At 47.6% G+C, this 17,774-nt stretch overlaps 6 protein-coding genes across 6 annotated transcripts; 4 read left to right on the top strand and 2 right to left on the bottom strand.

Moving 5' to 3' along the window:
• Window positions 1–169: 169 nt before the first annotated feature.
• Window positions 170–1,614, top strand: BO66DRAFT_384888 (putative mitochondrial carrier protein; the record flags this gene model as incomplete). The annotated part of the gene is made up of 4 exons (XM_025646108.1): window positions 170–369; window positions 434–440; window positions 519–667; window positions 724–1,614. The coding sequence occupies 4 exons, from the start codon at window positions 170–172 to the stop codon at window positions 1,580–1,582; spliced, it is 1,215 nt and encodes a 404-aa protein (XP_025498636.1). The 3' UTR covers window positions 1,583–1,614.
• Window positions 1,615–3,943: 2,329 nt separating this feature from the next.
• Window positions 3,944–5,968, top strand: BO66DRAFT_335379 (putative MFS monosaccharide transporter; the record flags this gene model as incomplete). The annotated part of the gene is made up of 6 exons (XM_025644239.1): window positions 3,944–4,002; window positions 4,063–4,140; window positions 4,199–4,487; window positions 4,552–4,745; window positions 4,805–5,517; window positions 5,577–5,968. 6 exons carry the CDS (start codon window positions 3,944–3,946, stop codon window positions 5,966–5,968), a joined length of 1,725 nt encoding a protein of 574 aa, XP_025498635.1.
• A 571-nt stretch (window positions 5,969–6,539) lies between these two features.
• pmt2 (protein O-mannosyl transferase) lies at window positions 6,540–9,721 on the top strand. Its single transcript, XM_025645004.1, has 5 exons — window positions 6,540–7,112; window positions 7,197–7,324; window positions 7,393–7,945; window positions 7,995–8,754; window positions 8,822–9,721. Exons 1-5 carry the CDS (start codon window positions 6,978–6,980, stop codon window positions 9,463–9,465), a joined length of 2,220 nt encoding a protein of 739 aa, XP_025498634.1. The 5' UTR covers window positions 6,540–6,977; the 3' UTR covers window positions 9,466–9,721.
• Window positions 9,722–11,227, bottom strand: BO66DRAFT_395980 (secretion related GTPase SrgD). The gene is made up of 2 exons (XM_025648358.1): window positions 10,688–11,227; window positions 9,722–10,627 (listed from the first exon to the last, which is right to left on the bottom strand). Exons 1-2 carry the CDS (start codon window positions 10,754–10,756, stop codon window positions 9,839–9,841), a joined length of 858 nt encoding a protein of 285 aa, XP_025498633.1. The 5' UTR covers window positions 10,757–11,227; the 3' UTR covers window positions 9,722–9,838.
• A 567-nt stretch (window positions 11,228–11,794) lies between these two features.
• On the top strand, window positions 11,795–14,152 carry BO66DRAFT_415637 (uncharacterized protein; the record flags this gene model as incomplete). Its single annotated transcript, XM_025649546.1, has 2 exons — window positions 11,795–11,807; window positions 11,883–14,152. 2 exons carry the CDS (start codon window positions 11,795–11,797, stop codon window positions 14,150–14,152), a joined length of 2,283 nt encoding a protein of 760 aa, XP_025498632.1.
• Window positions 14,153–14,845: 693 nt separating this feature from the next.
• Window positions 14,846–17,293, bottom strand: BO66DRAFT_335399 (uncharacterized protein; the record flags this gene model as incomplete). Its single annotated transcript, XM_025644241.1, has 4 exons — window positions 14,846–15,859; window positions 15,908–16,161; window positions 16,258–16,624; window positions 16,709–17,293. 4 exons carry the CDS (start codon window positions 17,291–17,293, stop codon window positions 14,846–14,848), a joined length of 2,220 nt encoding a protein of 739 aa, XP_025498631.1.
• Between the last annotated feature and the right edge of the window lie 481 nt (window positions 17,294–17,774).

Here is a 17,774-nt window from a genome sequence, read left to right as displayed (position 1 = left end):
GTAATATTTCTCACCAACCTGTCACACTCTTACTCATACACAATGCACATATGACTGAGTCGTTCATGAAACTCGAGTATTAATTTGCCATGCTTTCGTCTTAGCCGCTAGTGCTCTTTTGCCAAAATCCGAAGCCGGGCCTTGCGAGATCTTCTTCTGAGTTTTCAAGATGACAGATGATCTATCATCTGGTCATACAGATCAAGCGAGCATCGACGACCTGATTCAGTCGGACTCAACCTCTCGAAGGAAATCTCGACACAATGCTGCAACTGGTGCCTCTGCCGCTGGTACTCGTGCTCTGAGTGCGCAAATTGTTGCCTTTTATTTCAGGGCACCTATAAAGGCCTTTTTCCGTACCCGAGTTGAGTATGAATTCAAGTTGCCCACTCAAATTATTTCTGTTGGATATTGACAAGCCTTGCATTTGCAGCTATATGGTGTGTAGCCTGGCCTTCCTCGTCCCTATCATCTCAGTTCTTCGCTGAATTTTCCGGTTCTACTCTAAATCTGCAAAGGCATTTGCCAGGGCTGTTAACCCTCACTCAGCGAAGTCTGGCTGGTCCTTGCATACGACCACACCCGGGCTCTTGATGCACGCCGTTCGTACGTATGGTTGGCGCTTCATTCCCAATCAAGTTATGCCCCCTTTGTTAGCGAATGCCGCGTGAGCTCTCCCAATCATTGTACCACATATATGTGCATATCCTCTAACTACCGCAGAGTTGGTGCCATACTTTACACATCATATCTTCAAGTTCTTGGGAGTCTTAACGAACCTGTGTCGCAAGGCATCAAACGTATATACCCTCCCCCTCCGCCTTCAAACACATTCGCAGCCGGATTCCTAGCCGGAACTATTCAGTCTATAGTAGCCGCCCCCCTTGATGCTCTCCAAGTCCGTCTAAGAACAAGTGATCTTCTTGAGGGGCAGTACCGGAGTATGTGGCATTATGGCCGTCAAAAGCTTACTCAGATTGGAGCTCGGGGTATTTTCGCAGGCTGGGGCCTTTCCTTCCTGCGTGATTCCCTTGGCTATGCGTTTTTCTTCTCGTCGTTCGAATTTATAAAATCTCAGGCGTACTACTCATTTATCACGTGGTACTATGGGTCGTTGCATACTCTTAATGCGCAGAGAGTGCACACTGTCCAGTCCGGAAATCGCAGTGTCCCCCTCATTAGACCCCATTATGCATTGGAGCCATGTTTTCTCATGGCCGCGGGTGTGATAGCTTCAGTGGCTCAACAAGCCATACAACGACCGCTGTCGGTCATTCAAAGCATCCATGTCACTCGTTTGGAATATCTTGACCATCAAGCCAGTCTCTATCCTTCGAGGCGACAAATGCTACGTCTTTACTACAATGCATACCAGGAAACATTGAAAAGATGCAAGCGAAAGGCGACTAGGGTCGGGGGGTGGAGGAAGTGGCTCTTTCGTGGATTTGCCAGAGACGCTATACGTCAAGTGCCAAGCACAAGTGCTGGGCTTGTGATTTTTGAGTTGGTCCGTCGTAAATATGCGTATATGTCGGATAATGTATATATTGAGAGGGATGGATATAGTATCCTACTGCCGTGAAAAACTATAGCTTTCGACTTTTCTAGGTATAATATACATAATTTCTTCTTCGTGGCGTGAAAAGGATCGCCATTCTTACCGATGTTCTCATTGTCTTGGTCGAAACGAGATCTCCGGCTTACCGTCCTCATTCCTATTCTGGAGTATCTTCTCCCACGTGGCACGGCGGCCTGCTCGGCTACGCATAAGTTTAGACTATTAATATACGTGCTATGTTGGAAATTGCTAGCTACTGAAAGATACTACTAAGTAAGGTACGTCCCTGTCGGGAAGGGGTAGGTGGTGGAAATGGCCCCTTGGGGGTTTCTTGGCTGGTCTGGAATTATCTGTATATAAAATGACTATGTGACCATTGAGATAAACTTCTGGTAACTAACTATATAAATATTATAAAAACAATTTGAGAATAATACTCGGTGTACAGTAGTCCGTAATATATTAACTGTTTAGTAGAAACTTGAATTTTATACATCTCTTTATATGTAAGATAATGCTTAAGTAGCTTATAAAACTATATAGGAATAGCTTTAAATATACTGTTTTTAGATCTTACATGACATAAATATTACTTATTGGATTTCAAATTAAAGTATTGTACTCGGTAGATTACTTGTTATTGTTACTACCGGTGACCCTGTGACTTTCTGCCACCCAGCCTCGGCAGTGTTCTGCCATACCATTCTGCGCAGATATGTCAGTAGCTGGGCACTCAATCATAAATAAAATCAGAAGTAGTTTATAAATCCATGAAATAATAGATCAACTATCAACGTAAACACCGAGCTGTTTTTCTACTGTGGAGTAATTAAAAAAGTAAGTCTTTCTTGACTAGAGCCCTTTTCCACAGTATACAACTAGAATCACCTAGAATTGTAGGTTCCCACCAAGCTACATACTGGAATATAATAGATGAATCCAGGAATAAAAAACTGGTATTAAAATCGTATATCCGATATTTAGTGAGCAGAAGTAGAGTTGATTCAGATTTTCTATTATAATCAAAGGTATAATTATTTGCAGGATAGAGATGACCAACATTGATCGGGGGGGGTGTTGCATCGATGAGTATCTACGTATTGCGCTGTCGGTTGAAACTAACTTGGGACAAAAATATGCATATTATAGGTAATTACTGAGTACTCTGGGCAAACGAGCGGGTAGTTACCGCACTTCTAACGGGTAGACATCGGCCTAGACTAGCCGCGTTTACCGACTTGTCCATTCACGCTGGGGTCCACGCATTCAGGTCTGGCGGACTGGCTTGCGGGGTTCCCTCCACCTTTCAAAGACAATAGGTACAGTACGTACACATACTGTACACATAACAGCCGTTGAATTTCTACCATAGTAGCCTTGGAATTACTATGGTATACTGATAATCGAGGTGCTCAGTGAGGCTTGTATGCTCCTTATTTACAAAATCTTGTGTTTAATTTACCCCCTCTGATCTCGTGCCATCATTCCGTGCTATCTTACCATTCTCGGCTGTCAGGCTCCGGACTCCGTCATCCTGCGTCGATCAACCAAGTTGGTAACTGTCTCGTGAGCGGCCTTATGACCAGTGTCAATTAGTGCATCACCGCTCTCCGCCCACAGTACTTTTCCATGCACTTGTATTTTGCTGCACACTTTCGCTCAACTTGAATGTTCCTCGCTCTGGCGTGCCCCTTCAGTCCCGGTGCAGTGCCTCGTTACTCTAACCTCCACCTGCGAATTGACGGCTGTGCCCTACTCCAGGCGTCGCCTTCTAAACCCCTTTTTCCAACAGGCGAACCACGGCTGGTGCACAGCTAGTTTGTGGGCTTCGCCTGATACCGTTCTTTTTCATCCTTGATTGGGGTGGTTAAGGAAACCGGTCAATTATATCATAAAATAGAGAAGAGGACTGAAATCGTTCCGGGGGCAAAGGGCTGTCACGTCCAGCCCATCATCACCGCCAACATTCCTTCTCAAACATCTCGACGGCATACTTCTTCGAGTATACCCTTGCGGCGCCTACATTCTCAAACGCGATTTTCAAGTGCTGCGTCAGGCGACGTAGGGCAGTCGGCGGCTGAGGGGGAAAGTCGACGGCGTTCTTCTCTATCATCGGCTAACTCAGAGTTTGTCTGGACTGACAGTGGAGATTTGGCCGAACAGCCGGCTGATGCAGAGCATCCACTACAGACTAACCTTTCAAACCGACCAGAACTAGACACATCGTACCCAATTGGCTCCCAGGACCGACTCAAACAGCCAAAGCGTATCCGCATACTACACCAGCCATACATTGGCAGTCTCGCAACCGAGAAGATATCGATTGAGATACCTCAGCCACTGCCCAGGCGGATTTCACGTGCAGAACGCATCTTAGCAACGATAATGTCCCCAAACAATCGACAAAATGCCCAGATGCATGGCCTGGTTGGCAAACCATTGCTGTAAGGCCAACTCAGATTGAGTGAAAAACTATTCCTATGCGCCGAGCTGACGTCATGTAGGTATTTCACGAGTGTTTTTGTATCTTTAGGCGTCTTTCTCTTCGGCTATGACCAAGGAGTGATGTCTGGCATCATAACGTATGTGTTTCATGCTCAGCAATGCCAAATTCAGATGACGATAGCTGATGAATCTTAGAGGTTGGTATTTCAAGGATTACTTCAATCAACCATCACGAGCTGCGATTGGCACTGTTGTTGCAATTCTAGAAGTTGGAGCATTCATTTCATCCCTACTTGTTGGGCGAGTTGGCGATCTTATCGGGCGTCGCAAAACGATACTTTATGGTTCAATCGTCTTCTTCGTTGGTGGCGCGTTCCAGGCATTTGCGACTGGTCTGCCTATGATGATGGTCGGCCGTATCATTGCAGGGTTAGGGGTTGGAGCACTCTCTACCATCGTGCCCGTTTATCAGTCCGAGATCTCGGTAAATATTACCACTAGCCCAACCCAAGCGATTGCACGGTTTATATTGACACTGTCTCAAATAGCCCCCCCATAACCGTGGAAAGCTAGCATGCATTGAATTCACGGGGAATATTTCCGGCTACGCTGCAAGTGTCTGGGTTGACTATTTCTGCAGCTTCATAGATAGTAATTACTCCTGGCGTCTCCCTCTGCTCTGTCAATGCATCATGGGTGCTTTGCTTGGTGTGGGTAGTCTGATCATCTGCGAATCTCCCAGGTAAGTGTTTAAAAATCAGTCACATGTGTTCACTGGGTACATATCTTACAGCAGATCAGGTGGCTACTAGATAACGATTTTGACGAGGAAGGTATGGTCGTTATAGCGAATTTATATGGCAAGGGTGATCTGCACAACGACAAAGCCAGACAAGAATACAGAGAGATCAAGATGAATGTTCTTCTTCAACGGCAAGAGGGCGAGAGATCCTACAGCGACATGTTCAAACGTTACTATAGACGGGTATTGATTGCAATGTCAGCACAGGCATTGGCTCAGCTGAACGGAATCAACGTCATCTCTTACTACGCCCCACTCGTTTTTGAATCTGCAGGGTGGGCTGGCCGTGATGCTATTCTAATGACCGGCATAAACGCCATATCCTATCTTGCTTCTACGGTTCCTCCGTGGTATCTTGTCGACCGGTGGGGAAGACGGCCAATTCTTCTCTCAGGGGCAGTGGCTATGATTGTGTCCTTGTCTTTGATCTCGTATTTCATCTATATAGATGTTGCAGCAACACCAACGCTCACGGTCATCTTTGTCATGATATACAATGCTGCCTTTGGCGCATCTTGGGGACCTATACCGTGGCTCTACCCCCCCGAAATTTTGCCCTTAAGCATCCGTGCAAAGGGCGCGAGTCTTAGCACTGCGGCAAATTGGGCCTTCAATTGGCTGGTTGGGGAAATCACACCCGTCCTCCAAGCCGCAATCAAGTGGCGTCTCTACTTGGTCCATGCTTTCTTCTGTGCATGCAGCTTTGTGTTAGGTCAGTACACCCTTGTAATTTCTCGCACAGTCACGGCCTACCTGACAATTATCGTTTAGTGTATTTCCTATATCCGGAGACAAGTGGTGTCCGGTTGGAGGATATGAATACTTTGTTCGGCGATGCGACGACCTCTATGCCGACTCCAGCAACCCAGGCGGAACGTGGCTCCTTGATGAGTGCCGGCTCACCTGTGCCTTCGCTCGACATTAGGCGACAATATGGTCCTCTGGGAGCGGATAATGCGATTCCTGGATTGGACATTGATCCGCCCAATATGAGCCCTAGTGCCTATAATAAGTCTGTTAGGCCCGTAAATCCAGAGGGTCATGCTAGTCGATCGGAGGGATTCGGCGGTTGGATCTCCAATATGATAACCCGTCATAAGGGGTCTGGTTCTTCGGCACAAAACAACCAATATAGCCGCCTTGGGCAGGAGGAGAATGACTAGGGCAGTCAGTCATTGTATTGCTAACGTGCCCTTACACTGCAGGAAACTGCGGTGCTGCTCTTTTCTGCCTCGATCGTGTTTTCGCCTTTGGGCGCGCAATATTGACCTAGTTTGTTTTTCAAGCAACCTGCGCTGGGAATGTTTTGCCTCTTTCCGTTGTTAGATGTCGTTGTTTTGTGTTTGTGTTCATTCCGATGCCCTCATACTGAAATTTTTGGGATAGAAGCGCGGACTACAATTATCGCGTTGTGTTTCAAATACAAGCTAGCAGCATGACGATGTAATGTGCTCGTGAGATACAACCCATCTTTATACTTATATGTAGTACTTGGCGGAACCTTATGTTTCTCTAGAAGCAGCTGCCATATATATGAAAACTCATTTGTAAGGTATGCGAACCGAGGCAAACTCAATGCGCCATAGAATCGCATCTTCAGTGTCAACGACTAATGAGGTAATGTGCTTATCATGGATCCGGGTTGTCTGGGTCTGCTGTCCTCAATAGCCCCCAAGTGGGGCGGAAACCATTCAATCATGCGCCCGGGCTTTCCATGTTAACTCCAGGCCAACTCTCACTTTCACCTGAATGTGCTGCGCCTTTTCCATGCCTGTCTTTGCCCCTCGCCATTTCCTTCAATCTTCTCTTGGTCCTGCAGTCCACTTCTGTCAAGAACTTCAATCTTTTTATTTTTCGTGTTAACTTCCTACTTACCTTGTCGAATTCTTCTGAAAACAACTCATCCCACTGCCACTGCAAATCCTTTATCTAAACCCCTTACATTCTTTAAAACAGTCATCTTCCGCAGTCTTTCTCTACTGACATATGAAGCTTCTCGCGGGACTTCAAGAGATGACCCCTTTCATTTGAAATCAAGTCTCAATCTTCGCTAGGTTCACTGTGCCAGATTGTGCCAGTTCAAGACTGTGCTATCCAGTCCCTTTCACTTTCAGCTACAAAAGCTACAACAGACGTCTTTCTTACTCTTTCTCTTCCCTTTCTCTCTGAGCTATGGCCGAAACAACCGGCTCAAGCACTGGTGCGAATCTCGCACCTGATTTAAGGCGCAGGACGATTGCACGTGGGGGGAAGCCGAATGTTACATCAGATCAAAATCACAATGCTGAGATGGAAGTGAAATACAAGGTGAGCATCATCTACTGTCTGCCAAATATACACTGTCAACAGATGGTATTGAAATGCAGCTCACATACGTTCTATGAGGTGTAGCCTCGACCGGATTCTGACATAGCCTACTGGGAGCCTATCATCGCACCGTTGCTGCTCACAGTAATGTCTATTTTCACTCGCATGTATCGCATTGGACGTTCGAACATTGTCACATGGGATGAAGCGCAGTAAGAATGTCACTGTTCTGGAAAAGTATGTACACCACTGGGCTAATCCGTTGCTCATTGCTATCTAGTTTTGGCAAATTTGGGTCCCATTATCTGAAGCGCGAATTCTACTTCGATGTTCACCCCCCGTTAGGCAAGATGCTGGTCGGACTATCCGGGTATCTGGCTGGCTATAACGGCTCCTTCGAGTTTAAGTCCGGAGAACAATACCCTCAGGATGTCAATTACACCTTCATGCGTGTATTCAATGCTGCCTTTGGTGCAGCTTGCGTCCCTTTGGCATATTTTACCGCTCGCGAGCTCGGTTTTCGCCGAGCCACTGTGTGGCTTATCAGCTTGATGGTACTATTTGAGAACTCGTATGCGACAATCTCGAGGTTCATTCTACTCGATTCTATGCTACTATGTTTCACTTTCACAACCACTCTATGCTGGGCGAAGTTCCATCGATTGCAGACGAATAGTTTTTCCCTCGAATGGTTCACATGGCTTTTTCTCACCGGCGTTAGCATTGGCTGTGTCTGCAGCGTCAAATGGGTTGGATTTTTTTGCACAGCGATCGTCGGGCTGTACACAGTTGAAGACCTATGGAACAAATTCGGCGACGTTAAGATGCGAAGGGTACGTTATGGTATATTTAATGACCAAGACCGTTGCTAAAAAATGACAGGCTGTGTTAGCGAACCACTTGCTGGCTCGCATTGCAGGCTTGATACTTCTGCCATGTATCGTCTACATCCTCTCGTTCTACGCCCATTTTTGGATCTTGGAAAATAGTGGCCCTGGTGACGCCCAAATGAGTTCACTCTTCCAGGCAAATCTTAAGGGGACTGAAGTTGGGCAGGACAGTCCTCTTGAAGTTGCTTTTGGCTCGAGGGTTACCCTGAAAAACATGGGCTACGGTGGTGGCCTGTTGCATTCGCATGTTCAAACTTATCCTGAAGGATCTGCTCAACAGCAAGTCACATGTTACCACCATAAAGACGCGAACAATGACTGGTTTATCTACCCCAATCGACAGGATATGGAGTATGATGCCAATGGCCCACTGAGGTTTATCGGCGACGGCGATGTGGTACGCTTAATTCATGGGCAAACAGGCCGAAATCTACACTCGCATGCGATCCCAGCGCCAGTAACTAAAGGCCACTACGAAGTATCCTGCTATGGCAACATTACTATTGGAGACGACAAAGATCATTGGGCAATTGAAGTTGTTGACGATGTCGCTTCCAAGGACAGGAGTAGAGTCCGAACCCTTACCACGGCGTTTCGCCTGAAGCACCCTGTCCTAGGTTGCTACCTGAGGGCTGGAAATGTGAATCTCCCACAGTGGGGCTTCAAGCAGATTGAAACTACCTGTGTCAAGGAAAATAAGCCCAATGATGTGTATACGCACTGGAATGTCGAGTCCCATTACAACGAGAGACGTAAGCACTGTCCCCCTTTTCTGTCATCTGCCCGTCGTGGCGCTCGGTTTACTTACTCTTATTTTAGTTCCACCGGGAGATCCTGGCTCTTACAAGTCGCCATTCTGGAAAGACTTCATTCATTTGAATGTCGCCATGATGACATCCAACAACGCCCTGGTCCCTGATCCAGACAAGCAGGACGATCTCGCCTCAAAGTTCTGGCAGTGGCCAATTTTGAACGTTGGTCTCCGCATGTGTTCCTGGGATGATACCACTGTCAAATACTATCTTCTAGGAAACCCTTTCGTATACTGGGGCAGTAGTGCCAGTCTCGCTGCCTTCGGACTTCTAGTTTTCTGGTACCTTGTGCGCTGGCAGCGAGGCTACAATGAGCTCACACAAGCTGAAATTGACCATATACATTACTCAGGATTATATCCGGTTGTGGGGTGGATCCTGCATTACTTACCTTTCGTGGTTATGGCACGGGTGACCTATGTTCATCATTACTATCCGGCTCTGTATTACGCCATACTTACATTTGGGTTCTGTGTCGATTGGTTCACTCGGACGGCCAGTGATAAGTTACGCGTGGTATTATATACAGTGTTGTATATTGTGATATTCGGGTTGTTCTTATACTTCCGTGTTGTGGTATTTGGTATTGAGGGCCCAAGCCAGAATTGGAAGCATCTAAACTGGCTGAGTGGGTGGAAAATTGGTAATTGAGGTTCAATCTTCCCATCACACCAAAATGTCGACCTTCTTCCTAGGACCTACTGGCCTGCTCCATTGCTCCATCATTTTTTGATTTAACATGTCCACTAGGGCGCCTGCTCATTTACTTGAGCAACCGAATCTATGTTGTATTTCAACCACAATTCATGGGAGAAGCCTCCTTCCGTCTCAGATCTCTTGGAGACATCCTTGAGCAATCTGTTCTTTTATTTGTGGATGTAGTTTGCCAGACATGTAGAATACGTGGCTGAGCTACTTTCCCCTGCTTGTTTAGAACTTAGAATATTTAGGTGTGAGATGAGCTTTTATTGTGTAAGTCACACGACCCGCCTAGTTTGTTGTCCAGATGGTACCCGTATAGCCATTAGCAACAACCACCAACGACACCATTTCCACTGGTGCGCATTGCATCGTTCAGGCCCAGGGTAACGGTCCTAGGGGCGCCACGATTCGGTCCACCGGTAGCGCCAAAGCCCTTGACGCCGCTGCGGCGATCGTGTAGGTCGTATTTACCGGCTTCAATATTGTGGTAGATCTTGTCAGCTACCTCGAGAAACGCACATTCGACGTTATCGCCAGATTTTGCACTAGTTTCAACATAATTTGCAACATTATTCTGGCGGCACCACTCTTCGGCTTCCTGCCTGGTCACCCTTCTCTGATTCGAGGTCGAACCGTCATCTGCCAGATCGCTCTTGTTTCCAACCAAAATAATCACAATCCCGTCTTCGGCGATTTGCCGTAGATCCTGAAGCCACTGTGTACAAGATAAGAAAGTGGAAGGCCTGGTGATGTCGAAGACTAAAAGTGCACCAGAAGCACCGCGGAAGTAAGAACGGGTTATGGATTTGTATGTTTCTTGACCAGCCGTATCCCAGAGAGAGAGTTTCATTCTCTTTTGACACTCGACGACCTTGCGCGGAGGACTGGGCAGTCCAGTGACAGCAGATTGTCCCGAAGCAGCGGCGGATGTCTGGGAAGGAGGTGACGAGACAGACGATGATGTTGGAGATCTTCGAGCATGGGAGTCTAGTCTCAGTTCAAGACTTTTTGATGCGGGCGGTCCAACTGGGACGATGCGCGAACCAAACTCCACGCCGATCGTGACATCGTGGGAGGATGAAAAGCGACCTTCACAGAGTCGAATTGTTAACTAGATAGGGTACTGTCTGTCAGAGCCATCCTAGCTGAGGTCACTGTCCTTGAAACTCACGCTGGATTTCCCAGTTCCAGAGTCGCCAATGCAGACGAGCTTAGCGATGTAGTCCCATGGCTGTGACATGAGTATAGTAGAGCGACGCAGCTCGATGATCAAGTAGAGGAGCTTGTTTTCTGAGGTTCTATGATGTCCGGCAGATCAGACTCGTGAGGTCATACTCCAGCCCCAGCTGTTGGGAGGAGCCCATCCAAGGTTTGGTTCTTTGGGGGCCGTCAGCTAAGATTGCGACGCACACTTAGAAAACTTTCCCTTGCGATTGCGGATCAGAAATCGTAAGATTGCCTAGGATGGATGTGTTCGTTGGCTTGGGTTGGACCTTTGAGGAAAACGCGTTATTTGGACTTGCGTGCCTAGGCACCGTATTGCGGATCCGGACTAGCACTAAAAAGTTAATGCCTATCAATACTACGTAGCAATATTGTAGTGGGTTGTTACTATGGTGGGTACTGGCTAACTGGAAATCGAGAAGCCCACTCGTACGCTAATTTCAAGCTACAGTTCCGAGGTCAAAACTGTCGGAAGGTATGTATCTCTGGTGATGGCTTAATTTCAAGCCCGACGGACAGAGATTTCTTCATATTTGCTAGGTATCAGTCACAAGGTAACTGATTTTGTCTGAGTTGACTTCCCGTTTACTCTTAGTTAATTCAATTAGTTGACTAACTGAGTTAGTTAGTTAGTTACTCCAGTGCTGAGTCATCTGTTACCATGACCTTGCCCATATGACGCTGGCTGGTTGTAAGCTACATCAGCGGCCAACCCTCTTCCTCACGGTACACCAAAACCTCTCAGGCGGGCTGCCTCTCCTTCCTTAGTCCTCCTTTGATACTCATACACCTGTAATCAAAATCACGAGGCTCCTGTTTGAGATCTTTCCTTTCTCCTCTACGGAGTACCTGCTATGTAGTTCTTTCTCAACAAGTCCATTGTGATTTGCGAGTCAAGAACTCAGAGGAGCTCACCGCTACATTCTCGGCGTCCTTATCAGGGAGTGTGATATATGACCCAGTACTTTACTCACTTTTCGGCACCAAGCAACAAGAACGATCAGGAAAGTGGCAGAGATAAGAGGTTCAAAGTCGGCCAAAGGTTTTAAACACAATGTTCTCTGAATGTATGATTCCCTGTTAAATGCTAGAAGGTATCCTATGCTACGTTTTGAGGGTACCCATCTTAATAACATGCTCAGACGCCTCTCGATTCCTCGCACAATCGCAGTCCCGGTTGGTAGTTCATTACGACGATGCCCGCCGAAAAGGCCATGAACGCTTGATTCAGCCGCCAGGAAATTCACGATCTCTTTCGTCACGGTCCTTTTTACAGCGAGCGGCCGTTGATCCGTATCAAACAGCCACCTCGCAATTTTCCAATCTCGCTCCGGGCTCGCGTAATCCGGTTCACCAAGCGCCTTTGTTCTACAGTGCCACAGATGAATTCCGAGAGGAGGACGATGAAACCGAACACGAGCGGGAAATTGCAGATTTCTATGCCTTGCAGAAATCACGACGACATTTTGGCATCAACCATCTGATGGACTCTTCGGGAAATGATGAAGACGGTAGATTCCTTTCCAGCCCAGAAGAGTCCGTGCCGCAACAACTCACTCGGACAGTCTCCAAGGGCAAGGGTATTTGGAGCTCATGGCGCGAAGGCAGTTTTGACGATAATGCACCAAATCCACAGATCTTCAACAACGGCCTGTCCGCTGAGCCTAGAGAGGAAATACAAACGAAACGGATGAGCTTCCAAAGAGGCGAGAATCTCGTTGATGTTCGCTTGGAGGACACAGTTATATCGGACGCCCATTCCGAGGAAGCTACGCCTCCGGAATTAGGCGATGACACCCCGCCCTCGATCCAGCGATTTCGGGAAAAATCTGGGCCTCGAATGAATAGACTTGGAATAAGTTCATCCACCCTGCCACCAGGGCCAGACAACGCCGAGGCGCAGGCGCTCTTCCAAGGTGAGAGCTCACCAGCTTCATACCAAGAGTCGATCGTATCGGTTAGGGTCGGCTCACCTGTCTATGACGCTTTCTGGGGCCAACTATTTTTGATATCCATCGCTTGCCTCTTTGCCACTTCGTTCCTTATTTATCTTCATACTTCTCCACCCTCTGACCTACCTAAATTGGGCGATGCAGTATACTCGACTATCCACAACTCGTTCTTCAGGTTGGCAATTTTTACTCTGGTCTCGATATCTATATCTCTACTTTGGCTCGCATTGCTACGGTCATATGTACGCGTCCTAGTCTATGTTATCATATTCGTCGTACCGGCCATTTTGTATTCCTTCTCACTCTATCCTTTCATCTCGAGTTTTCGTGGCGCCTGGCATGGGTCGAGCATCCAAGACAAAGTCATGAGATGGGGGTCAGCTATTCCTTTCGTGATAGCCAGTGCTTGGATCTATAACATCACTCGCAGCCGTCGTGCTATAGGCCGAGCAGTGGGCATACTGGAATTTGCCTGCCGCATCCTTGCCGCAAACATCGAGCTTCTGGTTCTTGGCTTGGGTGTCCTTTTGCTCATTGTCGTGTGGACGTGGGGTTGGATGCTCATGTTCACACGCGTGTTTCTAACGGGACACACCTCAGGATCTATGCTTGTTTTTATGGATCCGAGCAGTTGGTGGTTAGGAGTCTATTATGTACTGATCTACCTGTGGTCTCTGGGAGTCATCTCTGGTATTCAACGTACGATCACAGCTGCAACAGTGAGTCAGTGGTATTTTCACAGATTCAGTACGCCCGCTCCAACATCCAGACAGATCATACAAGCCGCCGCGTATCATTGCCTCACAACATCTTTTGGCACAGCTTGCTTGTCTAGCCTTCTGGTCTTGCTAATTCGGCTTCCACTTCTGCTGCTCCCTAACCGGATCTCTTCTGTTTTTAGTCTTTGTGCCTACTCCCTTGTTCCGACTCCATTGGCCGTTATCACAAATCCTCTTGCCCTCACTTATGCTGCAATTCATTCTCAGCCACTTGCTGTATCAGCCCGTGGTCTGATGCAGATGACAAATCTGGCGCCATCAGCAGCCATGACACCTTTGCATCCACGGTCATTTACTTGGTCTCGCGAACACTGCGCACCCCTTGTCTCATACCGGCTATCTAAACTTATCCTTCATGCTGCTCGCCTTATGATGTCACTGGCTCTTGGTTTCGGAGGCTGGGTTAGTACTGCGCGGAACTTCCGCGTGCCCAGTGAAAATGGCGCGATTCATGGGAGTCTCTATGCCTACATGATAGGGTTGATTGCTGGAGCGATTGGCTGGAGTATCTTGGGAGCCGTCGAGAGTGTCATTGCTGATATTGTCGATGCGTCTGTCATCTGCTGGAGCAGTGAAGTTGGTACCTATGGACGGGAGGCCAGATATTGTCGGGAAGCTGGCTGGCTCTTTGGCCAAGAACCTATTCCCTCGGTCAGCTATACAGTTTCTAGCGAACCATGATCCACTGACCTCATACAATTCTGCGTGCGGGGCACAGGTCATCCAAAACATTTATATGCGATAATCATGTGGTACATATGATACCAACATGTCCTTTCTCGTGGTACCTCGGTCATCTTAGACAATCGCAGATAAGAAATGATTTCCATAACCCGACTTACCTGGTACTTTGTGTTTGTTTTATATCGTATCGTGCAATCTTGTTACAGTCATATAATTCTGCTATCTCCACTTCCCGTGCACTGTCCTGCTTCTTAGTGAATTTTCTCTCTCGGATTTATCGCATAGATTTGCAAATTTCATTGTGCTGTCTTTAGTAATTTATACTAAACATCACGAGCCATACCAATATTAATCTCAAAACATAGGGCTAGGAGTGAACCACAGCTGAAAGCAGTGCAACGAAGAGGACAAGAAATGTCACGGTAATTCTTATGGTAGTTTTATTCTATAAGGGTTGAATAGCTCTCTTACTACGTGTGCACTAGATGTGGGGATGCCAAGGTAAAGCACAGTCACAATTGTTGGGAGTAGATCATGATTTAGAAAAGGGCAAAGAGGTGCAACTCAGACACATGACAAGGTAGGTTGGTATCATAAAAGAAGAATTGGCAGCAAGCTCCTGCATACCACCTCAGAGCGCTCAAAAGCCAAGGTGGAAGGTGCAAAGGGAGCAATTAAAATCCAGCTGAGCTAAGCATCAAGTCTACTGCTCCACCCAATGCCTTCCTTCGTGCACCACTCTTTCAAAATTGCGCAACTGAATTTGATAATCTCCGAAGGTGTACTGGTTTTTCTCAACGGTAGAAAGTACTCGATGGATAAGTCACCAGCTTTTGAAAGTTGCTTCCCCTGCTCCGAGAAATTCTTTGATCGATTGGACCATGTGGCAGGGAATTCACTAGCAAGGACGTTCTCAGAAAGACCGCGTGAGCCCTCCAACCATAGCTTTTGAGACTCTCGGTAACACTCAGGAAGTCGATGCTTCAGCTCGTTGAATTCCCTTCGGGCTTTCCTATACTCGTCCAGTGCAACCGCTGTCCCGTCGCTGCCCAATGTAGAAATAGCAGTATGCTCTTCAGGTACAGCTGTAACTGCAAGTCTTTCCAAATCAAGTGCATGGATTGCATCATACGAGACAGCACCAAGTATGAGACATAGGCTGTGCAATCGGGGATAGGGTGCACTATTTTTCTTCACCACGCGCCAATAGGCAAGAATGGACAGCCATGAAGAAGAATCGGCCACTTGGCGACTTAGAGCCTTGAAGTGGTCATCTGCGACAAAAGCCAGGATGAAGCATATGATAGCTTCCACAGCCGTGGCAACCGCGAGTTTTTCATCGACAACAGTCGCGTTATCTTTAGCTGTATGACGTTCCGCGGCATGCTTCAGTTCTCGGCCAAGGTTCCCATATTTCTGGTATTGCTCCTTCCACGCCCGACGCTCACATTGCCGAGATGCAGCGCTACCTGTTTGAGGAGATGGTGGTTTGGTAGGTGTCGGCCATTCTGCTGTATGTTTCACTCCGGATTGGATGGGCATTCCCTCGCCAGTACCTCCAGGCACTTCATATTGACCAGAACAGCTAGAACTTTTGCCAGACGTTGACTGCATCTGCTTTGACCTATCCTGCAGGAGCTGTTTGGCATGCGGGCTCGGAAATTTGGGTGACTGGGGCTGATCAATAATGATAGGGGGTTTTGACTCTTTCGAGCATTCTTTCGAAGACATATTTGCCGTGTCATTCTTGACTTTAAAATCGTTGCGAGATAACTTGCTGCCATTCTCTGCACGCTCAGATGCCGTAGCCTTCGCTACAGCTTGTCCAGATATTGTAGCATGAGAAATATCAACACTTCTTACGGGTGAGCTTGATGTACCTATCTTCCTCTTACCGGAGAACTTTAGAAGGGCTTCAACGCGCTTCCTGTTCGCTCTGCCATACCTCAATCTGACGATAAACTTCGTTCTGGCATGACTTGAGTGGTAACTCGTTCGTGTATCCACTGAATTCATTACAGCGTCCTTGGGTAGGTGTAGAGAGCCAACTTTTGTAGTTGTAGTTCTAGATGAACCAACGTCCGAAGGTTCTTGAAGGACACTCGATCTTCTAATGGAACCAGGGTTCAATGTTTTGTTTTGCCGGCTGGAAATGGGTGACAAGCTCATGTGGGTAAAGCCACGAACAGCAGGTTTGGCTTTCTGCAAATTCGAAGCATCAATATTTGACACATCTGGGCGCTGCAAGGAGTCTAAAGACACAGAATCCACATTTTGCATCGACAACTCTTTCTCCAGATCCGGTGGAAGTGTTGGAGATAGAAGTCGAGGCAGTCTCGGGCTGCTTGAGACTGGGGGCAAAGTCGGTGATAGGAGAGCAGGAAGTCCATTGCTCCGCAGTCGTCCCACTTTGGTGGGTTCTACTGTAGGATCAGTAGACAATTTGGTTTTTTTAAAGGAGACATGGCCCTTCCCAGTTGATTTCATTGGCTCAACATCGGCTTCAAACGGATGTTTGCGATCCATATTCTTGTCACCAGGCGAGGATTGCACGTTCCCTGGAGCCGCCCTGTCTACCGGTCCCTGTATATCGTCAACGAAACCACTGGCTTTGTTGGTTGATTGGCTTCCATTGAGCGTTTGAGCGGTCGATGATTGGGAAGGGGCTTCTTGATTGACAGGGGAGCCAATTGCGCCTGACTTTCTCCTGTTTTTGTAATCATTTAGGCTTATTTTCTTCTTCAGGGAACTATAAGATGGTGTGCTAGCTGCACTCTGAGGCCCGGATTGCTGATCGGACATCACGTTTCCTGCACTGTCAGACCAATCGCCCACAGCGGCTAACAAGGATTCTTCGTCGTGATGAGTCAAAAAAGTCATGTATTGGAGTTGCTGTTCCTCTGGCGTAAAAGGGCCGTCATCACTCACCGCCCAGTTGTTGACAAAGCGCCCTCCAAGACGGAAAGGCACATCAGTCGGGACAGTAAGGAGGAAGGGGTAAAGTGGAAGGACTTGATCTTTAAGTCGCTTCAATCGCCGATCAATGGAGTCTTGATCTATATTGCATCTGTGTTCGCTCGCTTTCTTGGTTCCTCTCGATTCGGCGTTCGCGGGGCGACGAAAATGCTCTCCAGACATGGCAGTCCGTCAAATGGACCTATGTGTGGGAGATTGACAGCAGCTAAAGCAAGCATGCAATTCCTTGTAAGAAGGTCTCCACCCACACTTGAGCTTCCTAGCTCCAACACCCTTCTTTGCTGGCTTCTTTGAGATGGCTGTGCGTTTGCATGTGTTATTTGCGATCTGGATTCCAATGGTGTTGAACATCCGAGCAGCGTTATCGCATTCGGTCTGGTGTCGTGATTCCGGTTAGCTTCTCATCAGTTCGTGCTCGATCTATATAGTGCCCCACGCCTTGATCTGATCCTTGGGTCTCCTTCGAAATCCCGGCGTCCCCTTCAGCCGCGCATAGCCAGCTACCGTGGCAGAGCCTGTTCAACAATATTCAGTCACAGACCCTGCGGTCCACAGTAGTAATACTTCCTCTATGCAGATGAATTTTCAGGAGTTTCGGCTGCCCTGGACACGAGGTGGGTTGCCGACTAGAAGCCGATGCCTA

This window comes from Aspergillus aculeatinus (assembly GCF_003184765.1).
Source record: "Aspergillus aculeatinus CBS 121060 unplaced genomic scaffold BO66scaffold_73, whole genome shotgun sequence".
NCBI classification, from domain to species: domain Eukaryota; kingdom Fungi; phylum Ascomycota; class Eurotiomycetes; order Eurotiales; family Aspergillaceae; genus Aspergillus; species Aspergillus aculeatinus.
Note: the sequence above shows the minus strand (reverse complement) of the source record. Positions and strands in the feature narration are given on the sequence as shown.